The 26,992-nt window shown below is 42.2% G+C and overlaps 2 protein-coding genes across 3 annotated transcripts in view; one reads left to right on the top strand and one right to left on the bottom strand.

Annotated features, from left to right (window-relative positions):
- The first annotated feature begins 984 nt into the window (after window positions 1-984).
- Window positions 985-26,780, top strand: ABHD12B (abhydrolase domain containing 12B). Its single transcript, XM_003930589.4, has 13 exons — window positions 985-1,171; window positions 7,918-8,045; window positions 8,953-9,055; window positions 10,071-10,190; window positions 12,755-12,785; window positions 16,333-16,378; window positions 16,485-16,614; window positions 17,382-17,419; window positions 18,928-19,007; window positions 23,415-23,497; window positions 24,916-24,994; window positions 25,541-25,659; window positions 25,800-26,780. The coding sequence occupies exons 1-13, from the start codon at window positions 1,068-1,070 to the stop codon at window positions 25,825-25,827; spliced, it is 1,089 nt and encodes a 362-aa protein (XP_003930638.4). The 5' UTR covers window positions 985-1,067; the 3' UTR covers window positions 25,828-26,780.
- Window positions 26,654-26,992, bottom strand: part of PYGL (glycogen phosphorylase L) — a 44,574-nt gene continuing 44,235 nt past the window's right edge. For both annotated transcript variants that reach the window (XM_003930532.3, XM_074393941.1), the window contains exon 20: window positions 26,654-26,992. In XM_003930532.3, coding sequence (XP_003930581.1) covers window positions 26,828-26,992 — 165 coding nt within the window. In that variant the 3' untranslated portion in view covers window positions 26,654-26,827.

Raw genomic sequence — 26,992 nt, 5'->3', positions numbered from 1 at the left:
TAAGGCATCCAAATAAAATCTCATTCCCACCAGACGCGGGACTGATGCCTGTACTTTGGGAGGCAGAGGTGGGCGGATCACCTGAGGTCGGGAGTTATAAACCAGCCTAACCAACGTAGAGAAACCCCGTCTCTACTAAAAATACAAAATTAGCTGGTCATGGTGGTGCATGTCTGAAATCCCAGCTATTCGGGAGGCTGAGGCAGGAGAATCACTTGAACCCGGGAGGCGGAGGGTGCAGTGAGCCGGAATGGCGCCATTGCACTCCAGCCTGGGCGACAAGAGCAAAACTCCGTCTCGAAAACAAAACAAAACAAAAACCTTCATTCCTTTTTTTCCTCCTTTGTCCCCACACGTGCAGCTATGGTAGGCCCATAGTTCCTGCTCCTAGGAGAGAGCTACGCAATGTAACCCTGCAGATGAAACCTGTACCAAGGTCAAAGGTTTCGCGGTGTGAGCTCCTTGGTACAATGATGAGGTTCTGTTACACGCTAAATAAACAAAATACCAAAGAGGTCTTCATTTTTTGCTACATGGAGTAATTATTAGTTAATCAAAGGGAGCCAAAGAAATTCTTTCTATAGTAAGGGTGACAGGGTGGGGAGTGTAGGGGGCGTATTGAGGGTGGGTGGGGAAGTGGAGATAGGGAAGCTCCAGAAAAAGAAAAAAATAGGGTCTAAGTAGAGGAAACTTACATTCCTCATGAAAATCAAAAGCCGTGGCTGTCAAACTTTTGTGTTAGTAGTTACCACTGTGAAAACATATTTTACTGCATTGTGCGCGCCTCACGCCCGCGCGCACACAGGTGTATAATGAAAATCAATTTAAAATAAAATGTTGCATAGCTAGCTATAAGCGCAGGACGTGTGTGTGTGTGTGTGTGTGGCCGCGAACAGCCGGATCCGGGCGGAGCGCACACTCAGGCCGCGTCTCGCCTGCCGCACCAGCCTGCCTGACTGCGCGGAGGAGGAGGGCGGGCGCGGTGCCACCGGGGCGGGAAGGTCGCTGGCGAGAGCTCCGGGCTGCAGCTCCCGCGGCGGTGGCGGCGGCTCGGGACACGGCGCGGGATGCACGCGCAGGACTGTCAGGCGGCCCCGACGCCCGAGCCGCCCGGGCCCCCTGCCCGCGACTGCGTGGCCGCCTGGTGGGACATGGTCGAGCGCAACCTGCGGTGAGTTAGCGCCAGGTCCACCCGTGGCAGGGCCCCGAAGGCTCGGGCTGCGAGGGGATGGGGCACCGGGAGAGGGCGCGGCCGAGGCGGTAACCAGCTATGCCGACCAGAGCCGCAGGAGGACCCACAGGTGACTCCCGGGGACTTTGGCGGCCCGCTGCGAACTCTAGGTCTCTGGTTGTCTTTGGTATCCTCAGCCTCAATCCCAACCTGGACCAGCGAGACCCTTGAGACTCTCGGATTTGGTATTTCAGGAAGTTATAACTTTAAGGGGCGTCCGAAATACAGATGCCAGAGAGATGGTTGGATTTCTATACCAATCTCTATTATCTGACCATTTTGCTAGCACACAGGATGGATCTGAATGACACTAGTAATAGTGACAATGGTAATATATGTTGCAATCTTCAATGGCGTCCTCTTAGGTCAACAGCCTATCTATGTAGGTGGAAAAGGATCAGAAAATCCCTGCCTAGCTCCCTGAGTGTGAACTCCCTGGCATGCATTTAAAGAACACACCTCCACTATGCTAAAGATGTGTATAGTATGTTGAAACCATAACTTGGCATTACCTGTGCCAAGTTCTTACATTGTTTAAATCTGAAATATCTGTGTATCAGTGGGTGTTTTTGGTTTTTCTTCCTCCCATGAATCAGTTTAAATAGTAACCTTAAATTACCTGAATGCACCAGCAACATGTTGGTAGTCTTGTTTGCCCTGAAGCCAGGTATTGGTTGGAGATCCTGGACCCAAGACAAACGGGTATTTCATTTAGTTTTGTTGGTGTGGAAGGATATTGGTGTTTTTGTTTCCTCTTTCTATTCCTTTTGTTTAATTTGTGTTAATTATAAAATATCCAAAAATTGGGTTGGGTACAGGTGCTCATGCCAGTAATCCCAGCACTTTGGGAGGCCAAGGCAGATGGATCAGAAAGTCAGGAGATGGAGACTGTCCCTGCTAACATGGTAAAACTCCGTCTCTACTAAAAGTACAAAATATTAGTGGGGCATGGTAGCACATGCCTGTAGTCCCAGTTGCTTGGGAGGCTGAGGTAGGAGAAGCACTTGAGCCCAGGAGGCAGAGGTTGCAGTGAGCCAAGATGGCGCTGCCGCACTCAAACTTGGGTGACAGTGAAAGACTCCATTTTAAAAAAAAATTCAAAAATCACATCTAGACACAGGAGACCTCACTCTGGAGGGCCCAGAGTGATGTGACAAACAGGGATCTTTCTTCCTTCCTTCCTCTTTCTCTTTCTTTCTTTTTCTTTCTTTCAACAGGGTCTCACTCTGTTGCCCAGGCTGGAGTGCAGTGGCACAATCTCGGTTCATTCCCAGGGCTCAAGCAATCCTCCCACCTCAGTCCTAATAGCTGGGACTACAGGCACCTGCCAAAACACTGAGCTAATTTCTGAATTTTGTGGAGATACAAATTTTCACTACACTGCCCAGGCTGGTCTCAAACTCCTGGAGCTCACAGGTTCCACCTGCCTTGGCATCCCGAAGTGTTGGGGTTACAGGTGTGAGCCACTGCACCTGGCCTCTTTTCTCTTCCTTGATGCAGACAGCAGAGGGCTGGCAGCTCTGTAGGGGCTCAGTCATTGCCTTCCAGCTCTGTGTTGGATCTGAACACCCGGCAGAATGTCCTGATGGCACTTGTCAAGCTGCACATCAACAGGACTTCTCTCCCAGATGTGGTGATTCTGGCAACGTTGCCATCTAATGCCTCTCACTTTCATGATCTCTGTGGAATCGATGGCTGATTATTTAACATTTATTTGACAGTAAAGGGCATTTATTAGGCAGAGAATTGAAGTTTCACTTCACTTGTAGAGAACAACCCACTTTGTTGATAATGGAGTGGGAGATGGGGAGTTGGGGACCATCTATTATTACTTGCATTACTAATTAGTGGAAAAAGTCTCAAGAGACACTTCCTGAAAGAATAAAATACTAGTGCATGTCTTCATCTGAGCAGATTATTGGTCTAATGTAAGATGTGCTGAGGCTGAGGCCCAGACCCACTTCCACCATCCCAAGTCCTCTTTGATTCTTGGAGCCGGGCTCATTCAGATGGAGGGCTTGCCATGCCCCTGGCCCTGATTATGGTTCTGGAACTGGTGGGATGTGTTGTGAGACCCAAGAAGAACATTTCATCATATGATTGTTTTCAGTGGCTATTTTTTAATGCCTTGGGGATCTAGTTATTTATTTTACAATTTTAAGAAATCAAATCCAGTTGCTGCTTAAGGTGTATGGGCCCAGGAGAGTAAGTCGCCACCTTACTACTGGTTTTCTTTAAATTAGAAAAATGAAAAGCATACTCCAGAAGGAAGTTGGGGGAAACCAAAGCTTTATTTTCCTCCTCATTTCCCTTCATTTCATCCCAAGTCATTATGATCCTAGATAGTGCTCAGAAAATGTCCATGAGTAGGCTGGTAAATACGTTTGTCCTTCCTCCAGCGCTGGTTCACTATTCTAGTCTTGGCCATACGGCAGTAAATAAAACGGACAAAAGTCCTTGCTCTGTGGAGCACGCATGGATTCATTTGGAGTAGTACGTAAAAAAAGAAAGCAAGCCCTTCCTCTTTTTCCCAAAGCTACCAATAAATGTTGCTTCCTTCTCCCTTTCAAAAGAAATGCACTTTCTTTCTATTTTCAAACTATGCATCAATACATATGTACTGAGCTCAGCCCTGGGCTAGACAGAATGAAATGTAAAGGAAGTGCCCTATGCCATGTTGTTCTTGTCTTCTGTGGCCCGACAGAGTTGGGAAGACAGGGCTTATAATGTGAAAGCCATCAGCGAACAATTCAAGGCCAGCGGAGGCCCCGTTATTATTTGTGGGAGAGGAGACAAGAGAGGAAAGGTCAACATGGAACGATCTCTCCAGAGAGACTATGGCAAAAAAGAGATACTTCTGTGGGTATGAAAGGTTGGGAGGGTGTCTCCTGGTCCTTGGTGACCAATCTATGTCAGCTGAATGAATTGGCACATAGGTTGAAGGTACATGCCTTAAAATTTGGAATAGTAAAGGTAGTTAGATTTGGGCTTCCTGAAGTTGGTTTGCAGAAACCTCTGAGCCTGAGTAATTTACCCTGTAGCAGCTCAGACTCCACCAGCTTTCCCCAGTAAGAATCATCCATTTACGTTCTGGGGCCCCCCCGTGGGACGCTGTGTGGTTACAGCTGCAGCTGATCAAAGGGCAAATGAAAGAACACCAAAGCACCAAGGTGGTTGTTTGATGTGGCTGTCCGTTAGCTCGGATTGGGTTGAAACTGCATCCTCCACTCAAATAAGATCTATTAGCCACTGGTGACTTTTGATCCCCTACTGATCTAGGGGAAGTCAAATTGACAACCCCCTAGTTAAAAGAAGCTGCTTTGCATTATTGATGCTCTGAGGATCTGGTCACTCTGTTCTCTGCCCGCAGTGTATCTCAGAGAAGTGCCTCGAGCTATTTGAGAGAAGGGTTCTGTATGAATTATTCCTTAAAAACAGACACACATTTCCCTCTACTGCCTCTGCTTCCCAAGCAGACCTTCAAAACATAACTTAGCGGGAGGCTACCCTGCCTACCTTCAAAAGATAGCTTAGCGGGAGACTAACAGGCAGGGTGGCGGTGAGTGCCAGGAGCTTAGGGGGAAGCCAGCAGGAGCCAGAGGCTGGAACGAAGCATAGTTCAGCCTTGTGTTCAGTTCTGTCCATTTGGGCTTGATCGATGGCTCAAAGTGGCTTCTCTGGGTTTTGATTTTTTATCTCTAAAATCAGAACAATAATGTTCTCTCCTTCCTGCTGCCTTCATGGCAGGGGTGGTGGGGTGCTATTTTAAAGTATTATGAAACATTTTCGTTTCTTTCTTGCTGATTTTATGAGTAGGCAATTGCCCGTGTATGATGTATTTGAAGAGCTAGCCATTAGTCTTAGCCCACATATCTTTTCCTCTTCTTGCAGAACTGCTGGAAATTCATCAGAAATTCATTATCGTCTCCCTTCATGCCTCTTCCAAACACACATAAGTGCTCTGATTTTTAAAGTCATTAACATTTTACGGGTTTGTTTTTTTTTTTTTAAAGAGGTCTTTCTTTGATGACTGTTATCAGAGGGCTCCTGAGAACACAGGAGCAGCAAGAAGGAAGGGAGAAAGGAGAGGACCCTGAGAGGGCTAAGATGTGGAAAGGGATCTTAAAGCAAGACTGTCTATGAGCAGAATTTTGCCAGAGGTCAGCCTGGTTCCTGGGGTTCATTTCTGCTCACCTGGATGTCACCAGGACTATGGGATCAGACAGACCAGGTTATGTGTGGCTCTGTCATTCATTGCCTTGTGACTTTGGAAAGAGTAGTTAACTTTCCAGTCTCATTTGCAAAGCAAAGGTAATGATTATCATCCAAAAATGCCTCCAGTCTAGCAGAGGAATCAGGCCAGGGGGAAACAATTTATCAAAAATGCTTTCTAGCCTCTCAAGCTTATCATTTGGCTACATTAAACAGTCTTAACAATGACCTCTCAAACATGGAAAGGGACTTAATTTAATGGATAATGTGGGCAAAAATGGGAATGTAGTGCTGTAGGGCCCCACAGGGTCGTGGGGTGTCCTTTATGTTGTGCTGAGGTGCAGGATCTGAGAAGTAAAGAGACGGGACACTGAAGAACTGGCGAAGGGCAGCTGGACTCGGGGGGCCACACAACCTGTGAGCGGAGATCAGCAAGAGTTCCAAATGCCCGGACCCATCTGTATTTATTAGGTACAAGCAGGGAGCAGGGTCATGAGTGAGGTCATTATCTATAGGCTTAGTAATAAGGCTTACATAATCATGTGAGTCACAAGCAAAGGGGCCACCTCATTATGTCACCTGGGCAGACAGGTGGGCTGTGCGCAGTAGGGGGCCGTGCCATGCACAGTAGAGGATTGTGTACATAAAAGGGGTCCACCCCCATTAGATCACTGAGGCAAGGAGGTGGTCTGTGTGCAGCAGGTGTCATGCGCAACACTTCCTATCTGGGGGCTGGAGACTTCAAAGGATTTCTAATAGAAGGATACTGTAAGCCAATGCAATGGGAGCTGACAGACTTGTGCTCTTCTCTTAAGATATTTATGGGAGGTTGATTTGAGCTAGCACAGAAGTGAGAAAAGACTGACAGGGTGTACAGCTGCCATGACTGGTCATGCCAGAGGGGTTCTTCTCCCTCGGTTATTTCCAGGATCTCGGGCCTGAGGCTTACTTTCCACAGGAACTGGATGCAAGGTACTACAACTTGAGGAGAGGATCTTGCTCCAAGCCTGCCATATAGCAGGGATGTCCCTTTCAGGCAGGGATGCCACTGCCTGGGTCTTCGATTCTTGTCCTAGTCTGGCTATTTCCCCATGCACTGCTTTGTTCTGTGACTGCTCTAGGCATTCCTCCTACTACAAGCTACTATATGGTTATATGGAAGGATTCTATAAATCAGCACTAAATGTGTCAGTACAGCTCCGACTACAATACCTATATGATTATATAGAAAGATTATATAGAACTAAGTATGCTAGATACATTAAGTATGACTATATAAGCTAGATATATGTAAGTAGTAAGTTATACTTCAGGTATTAATTCTATAAACTAATATATGACTATATATAAAGGATTATATAAAGGAAATAGCTGAGTAATAACACTATAAGACATTCTTCAGGCACTAATTGTGCCTGGGGTCTGGACAGCTCTTCCTCAGTGCCCATGGAGGGTGTTACCCATACTGGAAGCAGGAGATGATGACCTTGACCTCCTGCATCCCTATCTCTTTAAGACCCTCACAAGAGAGGCAGCTTGAGACAGAGGTGTCCTTAGTGACCCCTTATGGACAAACTGTCACTTGTGTGCTGACAGCTCCTGGTTGGGTGGTTTGTGTCACAGGGAACAGCAGCGTACGCAAGATGTGTGTGCGCCCGTCCCACTCCCTGAGCAGGCTGCAGCCCTGTGCCTCATGGGGCCCTCTCTTTGGGGATCTCATCTCAGAAGTGGGGTCTTATCACACTGGCTCATTTCTTCCAGAATAGGGAGGATCTAAGGATTATTCTCTCCCTGACTGAGACTAATGATAATAAAGCTAACACATATAGTGCAGAATTGTGATATAATTAAAAACTGAGGTGACTGTTAAACTGTCTGAATCCTGTTTACTGGTGACTTTGGGGTCCATCCTCAGCCTTCTATGGGGCTATAGTAAGGGACCAAACCTGGCTATGGTGCAAACATTGTCCCTTCTCCTGTCCCTGTCATGCCCTGACTTTTTCAGCTACTGGTTGGGGCCCTGCCTTATTGCTCTCCTTACCTGGTTTCCCCTTAGTGCCAGTCTTGACCTGCCCTGTAGATAATTCCACGTCATTGTGTAAAAGATTTTGCTTAAATGCCAAGTGACCTGGAATTCCCAGTGTCAGTCTCTGAAATTTGAGGCAGGTCACCTGAGATCAGGAGTTCGAGACCAACCTAGCCAGTATGGAGAAACCCTGTCTCTACTAAAAATACAAAAATGTGTGTGCCTGTAGTCCCATCTACTTGGGAGGCTGAGGCAAGGAGAACTGCTTGAACCCAGGAGGCAGAGGTTGCAATGAGCTGGGATTGCACCATAGCACTCCAGCCTGGGCAACAAGAGCAAAACTCCTTTTCAAAAAGAAAAAGAAGAAGAGAAAGAAAAAAAAGAAAAATACAAACCAAGACAAAAGGATTAATTTTGAAAACCTCATGTGTTTCCTAATATCTTGCAGATCTTTTCCACACTCCTGTTCAACGCTTGGAAGAAAAATTGCTGCTCTGTATCACAGCTTTACTAGTAAATCCTTAAAAGAACATATTTTCCCTCCTCTGATAGACATGCTAATTTATTTTAATTTTTGTAAGTATGGACCTTCCATAAATTTGCCTACATGATTTTTCCTAAATAAAGACCTCACTGCCCTTCAGGTTGGGATGTAATGAACAGACATGTCAGCTGTAAAATTGTGGCTAGACTAAAATGGTCTGAAACTTATTTAATACTGACTTTGAAGTCTAGCAGGAATCCTTGCAAACTGCTGGGAGTAAAGATATGCATGGGCTTGTGGGTGGGGCTTCAATTCCAGAGCTGACTGCAAATTAATTAGTTGTTAATATGGATACCTAACTGCTTACTGTATTCTCTGCCTTTCTTCTTATCTGCTTCCCTTAGAGATGGAGAGAGATGGAGAGAGATGGAGGGAGGGAGAGGGGGAGAGAGAGAGAGAGAGAGAGAGAGAGAGAGAGAGAGAGAGAGAGAGAGAGAGAATGGTACTGATGTAAGGAATCTATTTTTCCTGTTTTTTTTCCCCTCTACTGAAATATGTGTTAGTCAGTGTAACACAGTCCTTCTAGTTCTTGCCTGCTTGCCTCCTGGTGTGTGAAGTCTGGCTGTTTCTTGCCTTTTGGCTGATGATTAGGTTTCACTGAAGTAGCAGAATACTTTTCTCTTAGGCTTTTTTATCTTCTTAGGGGAATGGTCTCCTCTGCTTTTAGCTGGAGACAAGGATAGGGATTGAGTTCCTCTGTTTCTCTATTATGAGCTACAACACTGATGCTATTTTAAAATCCAGCTTTAGGTTTTGGTTTTCTGCCCCTCTTCTGCAGGCTAGTCCTAGTTGATAAAATAAAATACTCTGCTAGGAGTTTAGTGTAGTAACTTGCGACTTAGAAGCCTGTTAACCTATGTAGGCTAATTCTTTTCTTTGATTGTGATTAAAAGGCAGGGGGTTTGATTTTTGGAGTTGATAATGATTTTTACTTTCCAGTCAAAGCCCCATTTCTTGTGGATTTAAAGAAACCAGAGTTAAAGATTCCTCACACAGTGAACTTCTACCTGACAGTTGAACCTGGGGTGACGCTAGGGATCTGGTGAGTGCATGGATGGGACACTGGGTTGCTTAATGGGGCAGGTTTTCCTGTTAGAAGGGTACAGAGGAGCAGTGCTTTGCTACCTGCCCATGGAGAGGCAGGTGCTCCTGGAGGTACCTGGAGGCTGTTTCATACAGCTTCCTCTTCTGTTGATTTGGTTGATTTTGCTTTGGAATACAGACTTTTAAATGTTGCCCTTAGCTTCTGATGTCACTTACCCCTTCTGCTGTATTCCATACCACCCCTGCCTTCATGCCTTCAACTCCAGACACACTGCCCTCCCAGGACATGCTCTGTCCTCAGGCTTCCTTCTATTTCTCTGCTATCTGCTTTCTCTCTTCTAACTGCCTACTCATCTACTGAGTCTTACTTGAGTTGGTAGTTTTCAAGAACGCCTTTCCTTACTGCCCATTTTAGCTATGTGCTGTCATGGCCACCTGGGCTTGTTCCTTTTGACAATTATTACCACTGTCATGAAATAAATGTTTCTGTGGGCTAGGCACGGTGGCTCACGCCTGTAATTCCAACACTTTGGGAGGCCCAGACGGGCAGATCACAAGGTCAGGAGTTTGAGACCAGCCTGACCAACGTGGTGAAACCCCATCTCTACTAAAAATGTAAAAATTAGCTGGGCATGGTCGTGGGCGCCTGTGGTCCTAGCTACTCGGCAGGCTGAGGCAGGATAATCACTTGAACCTGGGAGGCGGAGGTTGCAGTGAGCCAAAATTGTGCCACTGCACTTCAGTTTGCGCAATAGAGTGAGACTCTGTCTCAAAAATAGAAAAAAAAAAAAAAGGGGTGGGGATTGCCTCTGTGCATGGGGACAGGGGGTAGGACAGTAGTTGCTCTCATTATAAGACACTTTGTGGTGTTAGATTTTTATTTTTACCATGTGCATATATTACTCAGATAAAAAATTAAAATATATGTATATATATCATAAGGAGAGTTTCAGCCTTTGGCAGGATGGAGAATTGCTCTCTCTACATTTGTTTAAACCTCCCTTGCTCTTCAGGCACACAGTCCCCAGCTGCCGGGGAGAAGATGCCAAGGGGAAGGACCGTCGCTGGTATGAAGCAGCCCTTCACGATGGGAACCCAATTATTGTTTATCTTCATGGCAGTGCAGAACACAGGTCAGTGGCTCTGCTTACATTTTTTTTTCTTTTAAGAGATTGAGAGCATTTCAGCCCCATGGGGAATGAAGAAGGACAGAGCTCTGTTTTTAACTCTGTAGGCATGCCTTCACATATTTCTTTTCCTTTGTTGAAATCTGAGGGTGTTCTGGCAATAAGCGTCACTTAAAAAGACTATTCTGTATTTAGAATAATGTGGATCCCTAACTGAGAAGGAGAAAAGAACAACTCTTCCAAAACTTGGATGTTGATTTCAAAGAAAGGGATGATTCCTTTGCTCCCTAAGAGTGTCTGCAATGATGGGTTGAACCCAAGAATGACAGGAAAGGGAATAGGTATGCATTATGGGGAAGGAAGAGCCATTTCCACATCAGTGACTTTTCAGAACACTGCAGCGGAGAGTCCCTTGTTCAGCTTTAATCCTACTAACCAAAAATATGACTCCCTACAGAGGTCACATAGAATTCTGATCTCTGTACTGTGGACCATCTGACTAATTCTAATCTAGAATATTTAGGCCTCAGTCCATTCTCTGCAGTTCCAATCTCGCTTTGCAACAAAGAACGTCTCCCAGGAGCCTGGCTCCCCTTTGATGTGCTGTCAGAGCCTTTCTGGGCCCGTATAATTATATTGGGTGATGATCATCAGCTGTGACTGTGCCCCTTCTGCCTGGGGCAGGGGTGATGTGCCTGGGAAACCCACAGATCTCCTCCATCTTGGGAGGAGCACCTGGACTCCCTTCCTCCCTGTCTTTTTCTGGCAGGTGATGGCTTTCTCAAGACTTGCCTTTGCTCAAGGGGCTCTCTTGACGTGTCCATTTTAGAGCCACATTTACTGCAATTTCCTGTGAAACCCAGCATTTTCAACACAGTTTAACTTCGTATTGATTGTGTAAACTTGGGCATGATGTTACGATATACTTATTTAAAGGACCATGTGGACCACACAGGGTGTCTGTCTTTCTGTGTAAATCTGCAAGTAGCTCAATGATCCCAGATTTCTTGGCTCTGGGGTGAGATACAGCCTACTTTTGCTCTCAGTCCAGAAGGGTCAGCTTTCTATCAGCAGTCCAGAGCTGCAAGTAATGAGTACCAGACAGTACTCTCCTCAAACGGGAGATTACAGGGAACCTGTGGAGGCAGCAAAAACAGTGGCTCTAGACTTGAGATCCATGGACGCCTCAGAGGGCCCATGAACTCCTCTCCACAATTGTACATAAAATTTGAAGTATGGATACATTTTTTTTTTCCTTTGGAAATGGGACCATAGCCTTAACTAGATTGTTCAGCTGACTATATGTCAAAATGCTCCATGACATATAAGTTTAAGAAACTTGGCTCTAAGACAAAATTCAAATAAATGGCTTTTAAGAGTTCTCTGCCTTTTGATGAATAGTTTCCAGGGCTTGAGGGGTGAGGGAGGAAAGAATAGGCAGAGCACAGAGGATTTCTGGGGTGGTAGAAATCTTCTGGATGATACTACAATGGTGAATACATGTCGTTTTACATCTGTCAAAACCCATATAATATACAACACCAAGAGTGAACCCTAATGTAAAACAGGCAATTTGGATGTATCCCTGTAGGTTAATATTATAACAAATGTATCATTGTGGTGCTTGGGACTTTGATAGAGAGAGAAGGTTGTGTGTGAGGACAGGGGTTATGTGGGAACTCTGTATTTTGTGCTCAGTTTTGCTGTGAACCTAAAACTCCTTTTAAAAAATAAATTTAATTAATTTCTAAAAAAAAAAAAAGGAAACATTAAAAAGACCATCATGCTTCTTCCTGAAAATACAGGTCCAATCTTATTCCAACAAATATTACAGCAGAAGTCTCAGTCACAATGAAGACTACAACTACTAACTTCTTAATCACAAACTTAAAATAACATCTACAATAAAATTAAATTTAAAAATTCTGGAAAGGACCTTGTATTTCATCATAATAAAATCGAATTTGTGGCTGCATTAGCATTGTGACATAATAAAAAAATTCTCTGTCTTGTGAATTATCTCTGATGCTCTTGTATTAGTGTGGTTAATAGGAAGTAGACTGTTTGGGGGAAGAAATGGTTTTGGTGCCTCTGGGGCTGTGAGCCTCTCTTCTTCACTTTCTCTTGCACTTAACGGCAGAGTGGACAGAATTTAGGCAAGTCTTAGTTTAGTACGGCTTGATGACATCGTCCCTTGTTCTGAAAGTCACTTTCTGGAGCCTATTTTCCTTTAGCTTCTAAGAGTACTATTAGAAATAAATTTCACTGTGTAGAAGCAAAAAAAGGTGGATTATCAGCAGTTCATCAGATGCTTATATTGAGAAGTGATACAAAGATCTCGGCATCCGGCCCTCACTGAGAGGAAGGCTGGCCCAGCGGGGAGCCATTGATCACTCACCCTGACACATCTGAGCGGGCTCTGACACCAAAACGCATTTCCTTCTTCTAGTTATTTATTCCTCCAACCTGAAAGAGAAAGGTGTGAGATCTGAAACTAGCAGCACAAGAGTGATTTTTATTGAATCTGTCATCATCATTCCTAATTCGTGTTTTTTTTTAAACCTTCACAGGGCAGCTTCTCACAGACTCAGGCTGGTAAAGGTATGTCTGAAGACACTGCAAAGCACCTGTTTCATAAGTCCTTATCCATCCTGTTCGAGAGTCATAATATTTTCCTCAGGACCTCAGCGTGTTTGTCTTTTGAGGGGTCTCCAGGGTACTGGTCAGGGTGGGTTGTGGTGTCTGGGGCTCAAAGTCCCACCAGTGGACTTCAGCTGCTGCACTGACCTTAGAGAATCAAAAGCGAAGTGAGTTTCTCTGTCCCCAAATACCTTCGTGAACTTACCAACTGCATTGCCAAATCGAGGTAAAGGTGTTTTTATTTGCTTTCTCTGATAACTGAGGAATGGGTTGAGAGGGTTTTTTTTTTTTTTAGACTTGGTCCCCAGGCTGGAATGCAGTGGCGCAATCTTTGCTTACTCCAACCTCCAAGGCTCAAGTGATTCTCCTGCCTCAGCCTCCCGAGTAGCTGGGATTACAGGAGCCCGCCACTTTGCCTAATTTTGTATTTTTTAGTAGAGACAGGGTTTCACCAGGCTGATGACATAATAAAAAAATTTTTATTGTGTCATATTGGCCAGGCTGATCTTGAACTTGTGACCTCAGGTGATCCACACGCCTCAGCCTCTCAAGGTGCTGGGATTACAGGCAAGAGCCACCTCACCTGGCTGACATTTTAATTTGCTTTCTCTGAGGGCTGGGGTATGGGTTGAGAGAGTATTATTATTATTATTATTATTATTATTATTATTATTATTTGAGACAGAGTCTCACCCTGTTGCCCAGCTGGAGTACAATGGTGCGATCTCGGCTCACTGCGACCTCCGCCTCCCATGTTCAAGTAATTCTCCTGTCTCAGCCTCCCAAGTAGCTGGGACTATAGGCATCTGCCACCATGCCAGGCTAATTTTTTGTATCTTTAATACACATGGGTTTTCACCATGTTGGCCAGGCTGGTCTCAAATGCCTGACCTTGTGATCCACCCACCTCGGCCTCCCAAAGTGCTGGGATTACAGGTGTGAGCCATTGCGACTGGCCGAAAGAGTATTATTAAGGTGCAAAATGATCACATCTTTTAAAAGAAGCAACCTTTTTCGTTTCTAGTGGTTATAGGTTAATGACACAGAATATCTGCTTGTAAAAGTCTGAGTGCAGTGGCTCATGCCTGTAAAATGAATGCTTTGGGAGGCTGAGACTAGGGTCTCAATGTAATGAGATCCTGTCTATACAAAAAAATTTAAAAATTAGCTGGACATGGTGATACATGCCTGCAGTTCCAGCTACTCAGGAGGCTGAAACAAGAGGATTGTTTGAACCTGGAAGTTTGAGGCTGTAATGAGCTAGGATTGTGCCACCAAACTGCAGCCTGAATGACAGAATGAGAAGACCCTGACTTAAAAAAAAAAAAAAAAGTATTTGAAACCCTGGCTTCAACCCCATGTAAGGCTTTGTGGAGTAGCATGTGGCCACACTTGCTCTCGTCAATCCCTGCTGCATGACTCTGGTTTGCTGGGACAGCCCCTGTATTCCAGGTGTGCAGAAGATGGCAGGGTTTCCACCTATCTGCCTCAGAAATGGTTGAGCAAGCTGCCTCTTTATCCTCTTCCACCCTCTGCTTAGGTAATCTCTGCTGCAGGTGGCTGGCTGTTGATCATGGGGACTTGGTCTCTCCCCCACCTGCTGGCTCCCACTTCATACTTCTTTCTTGATCAAACAATATTATTGCTCCAGAATCCTTGCAGTACCAGTATCTCCAGTGCTTTCTTCATCCTCCCTCCCTTGTGCAGACAGGAAGCTCCTCTACTGTCCCCTCGCCTCGTCCCTTCATCACTGCCTTCTCAGAGCCAACGCCTGTGGAGTGGTGGCCGGGCGAGTAGGGTTGGGGAGGTGGGGAGCTGTGTGTAGTGCTGCCTGGGGGGACCATGTTTATCCGTTTTTAGGTTTGCTTTTCCCTCTGCACCCTGCCCTTTGCATTACCCATGTGAAACAGTGAAGCTGATGTCCATGAGAATGTGCGTGCTTTTCCCCTCCCACTCAGAGCTGTCTCAATGTTCCCAGAAAGAAGAAGAGCTGTAGGTGTGAAGCGCAGCCAGGTGATCCTTGTGGTAGTTAGGATGGGTGGGGAAGGAGAGCATCTGGTATGGCAGGGCTTTGCCCCCAGGCAGACCGTGGGCGTCAAGTGTCAAGTGCTGCTGACATCATCGCCCAACAGGACCACACTTCCTTAGCCCTTCATTTCCTCCTCTGGACAGGTGATTTCTTTTAAAAAATAAATTTTCATTATTAAATTTTCATTCATTCACGTATTCATCACTGCAACAGACTAGTACAGCTATTTTCATTGATTTGCGTTCCCACCTAGTTTTAATTTCTCCTTGTAAAACGCGTTTGTTACTATGATTGTATCTCTATGTAATTTTATGTTGTGCTGTTACTTAACACTATTTTACAGACATTCTTCCATGTTCTCAGTCATAATTAACCAGTTTAAAGCTGTATCATTCTCCATTGTATTTATAAGCAATTGTCTACTTAACTGTTCCACTGCTGTAGGATATAAGATTTTTTTTTCTCCCTGCATGTTTTAAATAGTATTGTTTCAGAAAACTCTAAGCATCTAGATTTTTCTTCTTTCATGTCTTTTTTTCCTAGAGATGAATTCTTAGGAGTAGGATTTGTTGCTGTTATTTATTTATTTATTTATTTATTTTTGAGACAGTCTTGCTCTGTCACCAGGCAGCAGGCTGGAGCGCAGTGGTGCTATCTCAGCTCACTGCAACCTCCGCCTCCCGGGTTCAAGCAATTCTCCTGCCTCAGCCTCCCGTGTAGCTGGGACTACAGGCACATGTAATCCTACATGAAATACAACAATCATTGTATTTCATTTCATGTAAAATTATGTTTTCATAGTCTTTCTTTACCTACTAGAAACTTGGCAGGGGTCTCATATATTAGAGTGATCTCCCTATTATTGATTGAAATTAACTCTTTATTCATATTTAATATAAATAGCTTCCCCTTTTTAATTGCCTCTACAACTTGCTTAGAGTTCTTATTCTCAAGAATTATTTTAAAAAAGACATTCATAGACCTAAAGGTGACTATTATTGTTTCTCACTTTTCAGAATAATATTTACATATGTAAATGTTAAATAGCTTGGCCAAGGTCACATAGCAGGCAAGTGCCAGAGCCAGTGTGACGCCCCGGCTATGGGACCCTGCTCAGCCTCTGGCTTTCCATCTCTCCCACCGAGGCTTGACTTCGCCAGTTGGAAGTCAAACACCAGATTTCAAAAATACATTTTCCCCAGCTATTAAACGAGTGTGTATGCTTTGAACATACAGATACCTAGAGTATCCTAACTTTAGGGAGTTCCTGACAGTGTAAAAAACTTTCTTTTTAATTTTCATTTAATATAAAATAATAGCTATTTTTCTAGGCTCTACAGTTAAAAATAAATACTAATGAATAAGTTAAAATTACCTTTGAAATAGCCCTCCTTGTGATGTGATATGAATGGCTATAGGGAGAAGTCTTTTTTGTTTACATCTTCTAATTAAAGTGATAACAGCTCCTTTGTTACCTAGGTGCTGAGTGACGGTGGCTTTCATGTCTTGTCTGTTGACTACAGAGGTATGTGTTAAGGATGGTGTACAGAGATTTTTCAACAAGCAGAGGGCCTCTGATGACCCTTCATTTTGAAGGCAGTGACACTGTGTTTGCCTTTTCTTGCTACCAGGATTCGGGGACTCGACGGGTAAGCCCACAGAGGAGGGTCTGACTGTGGATGCTATTTGTGTCTATGAGTGGACCAAGGCAAGAAGTGGCATCACTCCCGTGTGTCTCTGGGGCCACTCCCTGGGTACAGGGTAAGTGACATCTGTAGATGTGTCCATAGGCAGGTCATTGAGGCTTTAGTGTCCTATCAAAGGCAGCAGCCAGTAGTGGAAGGAACACTGACCCAGGAGACAGGGACTCTTTGCTGATCACTTTCATACTCCAGAAGACCTTGTCATCTTAGCATGCTGTCTGTAAAACAACAGAGGGTCCCTTTAGCTCTATGGTTATCTTTTACATTGAAGTCCAAGTCTTTCTGAGGGTTTTAAAGAAAAGGATCCTTGGCCCAGTGGGGTGGCTCACACTTCTAATTCTAGCCCTTTGGGAGGCTCAGGTGGGTTTATCACTTGAGGCCAGGAGTTCAAGACCAGCCTTGCCAACATGTCAAAACCACATCTCTATTAAAAATACCAAAAATTAGCTGGGCTTTGTGGCACATGCCTGTAATCCCAGCTACTCAGGAAGCTGAGGCAAGAGAATCACTTGAGCCCAGGGAGGCAGAGGTTGCACTGAGTTGACATTGCGCCACTGCACTCCAGCCTGGGTGACAGAGAGAAACTGTCTCAAACAACAACAACAACAAAAACACCACCAAAAAAAGAAAGAACAAAAGAAAGAGAGAAAAGGATCTTTAATTTAGGGCCTGTGGAACCTTCTGAAATAGTGTGCAAATGTTGTGTCTTTATGCATTTTTCTAACCTGAGAGCCCAGAGCTTTTATCAGATGCTCATACCAGAAGTCGTGTTTTATACTGTTAAGTTATTGCTTAACATATGTACTAATATTCATTGCTTTACAGGGTTGCAACGAATGCTGCAAAAGTGTTAGAAGAAAAAGGTAATATATTATGCTTAGGTGGTATAATTTTCCATATCTTGGCTTGAGATGGGAAAGTAAAAACAGTCAAGAGACTATGAACATGCCAGACACCTAAAAGCATCCCCACTTTGGATGGTTTCCGGCAGTACAACAGGCTTTCTTTTTTATCTCCATTTAATATAAAGTAATAGATGTTTTTTAGGTTCTGCAGTTAAAAATAAATGCCTTACAAAGAGTCTTCCTTGTGATACAATATTAATTTAAATTACAGGATTAAAAATGCTGCATTAAAATGATATGCAGAACTAGCTTTCTGCAGCCCTTCTTAGTAATATTTATGTCAGTGTTTCTCAAAGTGATCTGAGAATTGTTTGTATCAGAATCTTCGATCCTAGTTGATTTGAAGAATTAGAATCTCTGTGAACAGGGTCATTTTTCAAAAATCGAAATTAGAATTTGCTCCATGTATAGAGAATGCTATATAAATGCAAATGTTCATTACCCTAATGCCGTACAATTTAAAAATTCCAAAGTCAACTATCTGCTTGTGTGTGTGCCTGTGTTTTGCTCATCTTTGTACTGCAAGTTATTTTTGATTATGGGCTACACATAGTTTATGGAAAATCATAGAAATTATTTGAGACTTGAAGTGATATTATCTTCTTTCAGCTATAATTTACTCTTCTCCTGAAAGGCAAGTATGGTAGGGACAGATTACTTTACTTTAATAGAGACTGAGCTGATCTGAAGTTGGCCTTCAGTCGTTATGGTGGCTGGCGTATTCCTGGTTCCTATTACTCCTAGAGTGTAGTTCTTTGACGTCACAACCAAAAGCCTGAGAAATGTACTAGGGTCCTCTTTCTTGTGAGATCCTGAACTCCAATTTTGGTCGTTTGGATTTTGTGAGACACTGAAAGTTTTGTCTCATTTCTCATCCTCTCGGCCACCACTATTGCTTTCAACTGCATTGAGGGAAAAGGCAGCTCAAACTCTCTGGATGTCTTTCTTTTGGTATTGCTTCTGTAATTTCTCACTGACCGGTAGCCCTCATATCCATTCGAACATATATATATATATACATACCGTGACCCACCACACCTTTTCCAGTTGTCCTCAGAGGGAGTGTTGAGCTAAACAACCTAGTCAATCTGTGACACATTCTTAGCAATGTGCTGCAGAACACTGTCTTCCTGTAGTACTTTGCTTTCTTAAGTTATCCAAGCCGCAAAGAGCTGGTTGTGTTCTTAGAAGAAGGTAGTGGTTTTCAACTATCATCACGTACACAGAAATCTCTTGGGGAAGGAGGGGAAGGTAGAAGCATGTTAAAATGAACATTCTCAGCCCCCACCCTGGAGAATCTGACTCATAAACATGAGGTGGGGTCCAGGAATTTGCATCATTAACCTTCACAACTAATTTTGATGCAGGTAGTTCAAGTACAAGGTCTTGAAGACCTCTTATCTAGGAAAGATGGTATTTGAATAGGGGGGTTACTGATTTCTTTCTTTCCGTCTTTAATTTTCAAGGATGCCCAGTTGATGCTATTGTCTTGGAAGCTCCATTTACCAATATGTGGGTTGCAAGTATCAATTATCCCTTGTTAAAGGTGAGATTCTGGTTCATCTTCACAAGGTATCAAAGTAGGCTATTTTGATACAGTGTAGACTATTTCTACACATGTATGCTTATTAACTGTCTTCCTTTTCTTAAATAGTTTTATATGTTTTGCAGTTATTCTAATCTGAGACAGTTTATTACCCAGTTACCATAAAAGGGAACCTATGGCTTTTGGATTTGATATTTTGTTTATTTTCTTCTAACAATACCTCTTTTACAATTTTGTGGTAGATAGAGTTGCCTTAAGTTTATTATTTATTTTTATTTTCTTTTTAAAAGTGAAAAATATTTTATACATCATTTTTGAGCCCTATGAATGTCAGCCATACATCTTTTGTACCTTTATCATAAGAAAGTTTCTAGAGAATTTAAGGAAGCTGCCAAATACTTTTACACAGTATCCCAGATAAAGAAGACAAACTTTCTAAGAAAATTAAGTACAAAGAATTGTGTCACAAGATGCAGTTTAAAAATATCTATTGTGTAGACTATCTTAACTTTATGATCTTGTTTTATGTCTAATGCTCAATTATTTATAGTTGTACATTCATATAAATGTTAGCAAATGAGAGGTGGGGAGGGAGAGAGAGATATATACATAGAGAGAATGAGCACCTTAGAGGGATACATGGCCTCAATTTTAAAATTATTCTAAATTGTTGTTTCATACTATAAGATATCTTGGAGTATGTTACCCTGTCAATTTCAGGAATCTGTTGTACCATAAGCCATTACAGATAGAATTCCATCATAGATGGAATTTCTGGAACTTCTATTTTCAGGAAAAAGTAGCTTACCACTTCCTAGGACAGCCAGTTCACATAATCACGTACTCCTGAAAATGGCTTTACTATCTAAGCTTCAATTAAATACAGAAATCCCCTCTATAATGTAAAATAATGAATGCTGGTAATTTCAGATATGATAAATAAGACATTTTCAATTGGTTCTAGAAACGGAATATTCATTTTAATATAATATAACCATTAATTGCAAATCTATCATATTACTCTGTCATTATGAATAAATTCATTCAATTGTAGGTATGTAACGTAAGTCAGATGCAGTCTTTTTATTTAGTTTGTTTTTTAAAAAAATGTGTTAATGTTGAAATTTAGCAAAATAAGAAAAATGCATAATTTAATGAGCAATTATAAACTGAACACCCATGTAACTATCACCTATGTCAAGAAATTAGCATCACTCACACTCCAGAAGTCTGTATGTTACTTCCCAATCCAGTAAGCCTTATTTTAGATATAATCCTTGGCCCTTAGATGTAATTCTTAGATTAATTTTATGGTAATCATATTTATGCATTTCTTCATAGTGTTACCACCTGTATATGTATCTCTAAGCAATATTGTTTTGTCTGTGAACTTTATATAAAAGCAAAATTATATGGGATATTTTTTCACCCAACGTTATATTTCTGGGATTTTATTCATGATGTGTAGAGTATCGCTGTAGGTTAGTTATTTTCATTGCTATATACTATTCCATTTTATGTACATACCACAATTTATTGATCTATTTTATGTTATTACATTTGTATTACTTTCAGTTTAGGGAAATTAATAATATTGTTGTTACAAATGTTCTTGAACCTGTATTCTGTAAACATGTACAAGTATTTCACTGGAGTATACCCTTGGAGTGGAATTGTGGAGTAATAAGGTATCCATATGGCCAGCTTTAATAATTACAGTGGAAGTTTTCCTAAATGACTTTACCACTTTACTCTCTCACCAGTTGTGTATGAGAGCTCCAGTTGCTTAAAAACCTTGCCCTCATATTGATAGATCAATATGGTTTTAATTTGCATTTCCCTGATAACCAGTGAGGTTGGGTAACTTTTAACATGTTTATTAGCCATCTGGATTTCATCTCTTTTGAGATACTTCTTGTTCATGTCTTTTGCCCATTTTTCAGGTGGATTGTATTACTTTTTTTTTTTTTTTTTTTTTGAGACAGAGTATTGCTCTATTGCCCAGGCTGGAGTGCAGTGGTGCAATCTTGACTTACTGCAACCCCCATCTCCCAGGTTCAAGCGATTATCCTGCCTCAGCTTCCTGAGTAGCTGGGACTACAGGGGTACACCACCATGCCCAGCTAATTTTTGTATCTTTAGTAGAGACAGGGTTTAACCATGTTGGCCAGGATGGTTTCAGTCTCTTGACTTTGAGATTCACCCGCCTCAGCCTCCCAAAGCACTGGGATTACAGGCATGAGCCACCGCACCCAGCCTGTATGACTTTTTATTTGTTGATGCTGGATATGAGTCATTAGAGAATTATTTGTATTGCAAATATATTCTATGATTTTGTTTTGACTTTTCACTTTTTTTTTTTTTTTTAAAGACAGAGTCTTGCTCTGTCACCAGTCTGGACTGTAGTGGCACGATCTTGGCTCACTGCATCCTCCGCCACCTGGGTTCAAGTGATTCCCCTGCCTCAGCCTCCCAAGTAGCTGGGACTACAGGCATGCACCACCACACCCAACTAATTTTTTGTATTTTAGTAGAGATGGGGTTTCACCATGATGGTCAGGATGGTCTCAATTTCCTGACCTCGTGATCCACCCACCACGGTGTTCAAGACCAGTCTTAGGCAACATGGTGAAACTAGAAAAAAATTTAAAAAATTAGCCAGGTGTGGTGGTAACACCTATAGTCTCAGCTACTATGGAGGCGGAGGTGGGTGGATCGCTTGAGCCCAGGAGTTCGAGGGCTGCAGTGAGTCAGGATCAAGCCACTGCACTCACTCCAGTGTGGGCAACAGAGTGAGACCCCATCTCAAAATAAACAAACAAATAATATCTGAAATTCAGTCATGCTAAGATGAAAATGACAGATCATAACAAAGTGTACACCACGAATATTTGCATAATCGACTCATTTTGTCTTTAGCAAATATTTATCGAGTGTCTATTAAATACCAAGAACTTTTCTAGTTTCTGAGGCTACCACGGGGAATAATAATAATAATAATACGAAAGTTGCAGTCCATTTGCCTGTGAAGCTCATATTGTTGATAGAGAAACATATAGAAGATAAATATATTAAAAAAAAAAAATCCTGTAGTGAGAAGTGCTGTGAAAGCACTAAAATAATGTGATGGAGAATGACCCGGCAGTGGGGGCAAGGTTTGATAGCTGGTTATGGAAAACAGCTCTGAAGAAATAGCATCTGAGCTGAGACCTGCCTGAGATAAAGCCAGCTGATGGGAACACCTAGAAATCTCAGGCTGGGATAAAAGCAAAGACAAGGGCCTTGAGGTGGGATCAGGCCTGACATGTCCCAGAGGCAGAAGGCAGCAGAGCCAGGAGGTGGACAGGAAGGGGCTCAGTGATAGGAGATGAGGCTGGAGAGGGAGGCAGGCAGCCGCCAGGTTCCACAGGGCCTTGGAGGCCCAGGTGACATGTTTGGGTTTAGTCGTTGCCTTTGGAGGGTGTTGAACAAGAGTGCTATGATTTGATTTGCATATTAAAACAATCATTCTGGCTTTCCTGTGGGAACTGGATTACAGAAGGGTGAGGAGGAAGCAGGGAGCCACTTGGTAGAGTGGCTTGGTATAAGCAAGAGATGAAAGGTGGCATAGGCTAAGTGATAGTGGGGATGGAGAGAAGTGAATGGATTTGGGATACATTCTGGAGGTAGGGTTCAAAGTTTGTGAGAAAGGTGCAATATTGCTCAGGGTTTCCGTCCTTGACTCCTTATTTTCAGTTGAAATGGATGTTTCTAGAGCCTATACACGAACTTACATGTTGACTATGTGAGTCAAAACATTGTAAAAGTGGATTTAGCTAACATTCTATTTCTTAGGATTTGCTATTAAGCAACAAATTTAGTATGTCTCGAATGAGCATTGCTGTATGTGGAGTCCCGAGGTCATTGTTAAAACCTAAAATGTCTTTTAAGGCATTGGCATATTAAATCATATTCAAAAGTGTATAACGTTCAAATTCTCTAAGATTGATTTTCTATGTTTTGCATATTTGCATAAGAATTTTTGACTAATCAGAATATTCTGTCTGCCAACTAAACCAGCTATGTTCACAGTAGAAGCAATTTTTAGGTTTTGCATATCACCGCTTCTATATGGAGAAGTAAGAGTTAGTGGTGCCATTTGTATTTCTTTTTTTAAAGGAAGTATAAGCAAAATGTTAACAGTGATGATCTATGATGGCAGGATTGTGAGTACCTTGTTTCTTCTACGTTTCTTCCTTTTTTTTACCAAATTCCTGACATGTATTACTTTCTAAATCCTACAAGTTTTTTGTTAAGTTTATCATATTTAGAGAGTCACTACTCTCTGTTACCCTGGTTCGTAATGAAAGACTATATAACAAATGACATAGCTATGGGGCAAATATTAACTTTTTTTTTTTTAAATAGATTTACCGGAATATTCCAGGATTTTTACGTACACTTATGGATGCCCTGAGAAAAGACAAAATAGTCTTTCCTAATGATGAAAAGTAAGTGAATGATGAAAAGATGTGCATTATTACCGCATCTAAAGGATTTTAGGGGAAACCATCATGTGACTTACTGGATGCTAACATTAGACATCTGAGTATCATTCTTATTCTTAGAATATTGTTCTGTGGTTCTTAGATGGGCACTAAGATTCAGGTAAAGTATTTGTGAATTTTTAGTATTTGCTATTTCCTTCATGTCTAATACAATGACTTCACCAACTCAGTACTTTCTCTCTGAATTCATAAAGGAAGTTGTATATTTATGGCCTATCAAGACGTTTTAAAGGGCCAGGAGCAACAGCATGTACCTATAATCCAGCATTTTGGGAGGTGAGGTGAGAGGATAGCTTGAGCTCAGAAGTTTGGAACCAGCCTGGGCAACACAGGGAGACACCATCTCTCCAAAAAATTTAAAAATTAGCCCAGCATGGGGGCACTTACCTGTCATCCCAACTACATGTGGGAGAATCACTTGAGCCTGGAGGGTTGAGGTTGCAGTCAGCTGTGATTGTGCCATTGCAGTCCAGCCTGTGTGAAGGAGTGACATCCTGTTAAAAAAAAAAAAAAAAAAAAAGACCTTTTAAAGGTCCTCTAGGGTCTAGCTACCATCCAGCTTACTAACGTGACAGCAAATCCAATGACTAGAATTTATCAAGTTAGCCTGTCACAGTTAGGGAATTTAGGAATGCTTCTGAATAGGCAGTTGTTGTGAATACTTTTTTCTGTATCAACAGACTTAAGAATCTAACATTCTCAGAGGTGTCAGTGAGTCACTGATACCCACTGATGGATGGGTATCAGAATTTTGAGGGGACAGGGAAACATTGTTTGAGAAAGTAATTGGAGTGGGAGACATAACATTCTTCGTGTCATAGCCCTTTGGAATTAACAAACTAGAGGAATGACCCGGAAGCTAATCAGACCTGTTCACTGCGTGTCCATCTTCTACATTTAAGGGGAAAAGTAAACAAATTTCTACAAAGAGGTCTCCGATTCTGTCACAGTTGTTGTTTTACTGAGGTTTTGAGTTTTGTTTTCTTTTCTAGTCTTAATAAAATATTTCAGATGTTACAAAATAAGGTGGAATAAAGAAGAATATAAGGTTCCTCTAACACTGTACAAAATCAGTGTTCTGGTGTTTTTTTCTTTTGGTATTTCCAAAAATCACACAGAAGTAAATTAAACAGTCAATTACATTGCACGAGTAAATGGGAGAGAGGGAAACTTACATGGAGAAAAAAAAAAACCACTAAATGAACTTTTTAAATGTATGGCATTGTTATGCCTTGGAAGGAAGGAAAGAAATTTCTTGTCATTTAGACAGACCTCATGTTTTGCTAAAGCTTTAACTTAGAAGAGGAGAAATCGCAATGCCTAATTCTTTAACTGAATGATTTTCTTCTACTTGTCCCTAGTGTTAAATTCCTTTCTTCTCCTCTTCTCATCTTACATGGAGAGGATGACAGGACAGTGCCTTTGGAGTATGGAAAAAAGGTAAACTAAGAGCTCAATGCTGACTGAAACATACTTTACTTATTTCACCATTTTTTGCTTCATTCAGTCAAACTTTGATTAGAGCCTAAAGGAGGGTCTCTAACGTTACAGGAGATTCGCTACACTCCTAAATAGGCTCCACAGGTTTATACAATGAGCCTCAGTGTCTTGGCTAAAGGAGTGTTGGTGGCAGAGCCTGGCTCCTCATCTGGGTTGCGTAGCACTGCAAGTGTGGGGTATCCCAGGCTGCTGTGGGAACCTCTGTGTCTAAAATAGAAGAGGCAGACTTTTTCCTTTTAAACAAACTTCTACTAGAGTGGGTCCATAGCAGTTCCTTGTCATTTTGCAGCGAGGTTCAAGCAGGGAAGGGTGAGGTTTTATCAGTATTCTCTAGTAGCTGAGCAGCATTCAGATCTTTAGCTGCAGAGACAGACAGTTGTGGACATGGAAAGTTCTCATATCTGTTAGCTTTTAGGGAAATTGGACTAGAAAATCCGCAGCTTTGAATGGCCAGCCTTTGAATGTCTGTCTTTCTGTTCCTTGCAGCTCTATGAAATTGCACGCAAAGCATACAGGAACAAAGAGAGGGTCAAGATGATTATCTTTCCTCCTGGCTTCCAACACAACCTGCTTTGTAAAAGCCCCACACTATTAATAGCCGTAAGGTAAGAGTTGCTTTGCTAAATGTATCTTCAAGGCAGTTAGGGCTGCTCTGGCTTACTTAGGCCGCAACACAAAAATGTATAATATTTTGCTTACGCAGGTAGGGAAAGTGTGTGAGCTGATCCAGGTCCTTTTTCTACAGAGATTTCCTGAGCAAGCAGTGGTCATGAAGTCTTGGAGGAGTGGAAATCTTCAAGGAAGACTTGGTCCAAACACCACCTGTGATGTGCATTTTTTAATATAAAATTGTACTGGGCTGGTCAGATGAGCTGAAGCCATTGACTTCTCTGCAAATCACTTGCCATTTTAACAACAGAAAACATACATGTTAGGCAGTATGGAATGTTTTTGTTTAGTTTATAATCTACTTTGTAAAACATGCCGAAACCTCACAATTTGGTAAAATTTAGATCCTATCTAAAAATATGTAGTTATCAAACATCCTAGGGATATTTGTGAATAAGGTAGTTGCTATGGTCCGAATATCTGGGCCTGCCCCCCAAAGTATGTTGAAACCTAACCACCAATGTGATGGTTATAGGAGGTAGGGCTGAGCTCTCAGGAATGAGATTAGCGCCCTAATAAATTATGACCAAAAGAGCTCTTTGCCCCTCCTACCATTTGAAGATATAGTGAGAAGGCTTCATCTATGAACTACAAAGAAGCCTTCATCAGACACTGATTCCAGCCAGTGCCTTGCTCTTGGACTTCCCAGCCCCCACAACTGTGAGAAATAAATTTGTTGTTTATAAGCTACCCAGTTCATGCCATTTTGTTTTAGTGGCCCACAGGGACTAAGACTGGTCTTTGGTTTGGACTCGGCAGTGTGAGAAAGTTGCTCCCAGGTAGTTAAATTTTTTTTTGTATTTTAGTTCATTTAAATGGCATTTAAAAGTTCTAAGCAGTTTTCTAATTTTATGATTCGTTTTGGGGGTAAATCCTAGCAGTAGCAATAGCATCACTAGATTTGCTATAAAATAAGTTTTGGCACTCATGTAGCCCTTGGAAATCGATACTTTATTTTTAAGCTACATTATATATACTTTCCCTTCCCATTCCCAGAGATACTCAACTATTATAGATTTTTAGCTAAGAAAACAAAAACCATTGAATGTTATAAAAATGTTCAAGTTCAGTAAGAAGCTATGTTTCCAAGAGACATTTTAGAATTCAATTTCCATTGACTTTGTTAGATTCATTGGATAGAGAAATCTTCAGATCCGAGGGTTCCACGTTCCAGATGTCCCGGGCATATTCTTTAATTGTTCGGTCACTGGAGAATTTCCCCGAGGCAGCTATGTTTTTGAGTACCATTGTGTTCCAGGCCTTTGGATT

This window comes from Saimiri boliviensis, chromosome 2 (assembly GCF_048565385.1).
Source record: "Saimiri boliviensis isolate mSaiBol1 chromosome 2, mSaiBol1.pri, whole genome shotgun sequence".
NCBI lineage: Eukaryota > Metazoa > Chordata > Mammalia > Primates > Cebidae > Saimiri > Saimiri boliviensis.
Note: the sequence above shows the minus strand (reverse complement) of the source record. Positions and strands in the feature narration are given on the sequence as shown.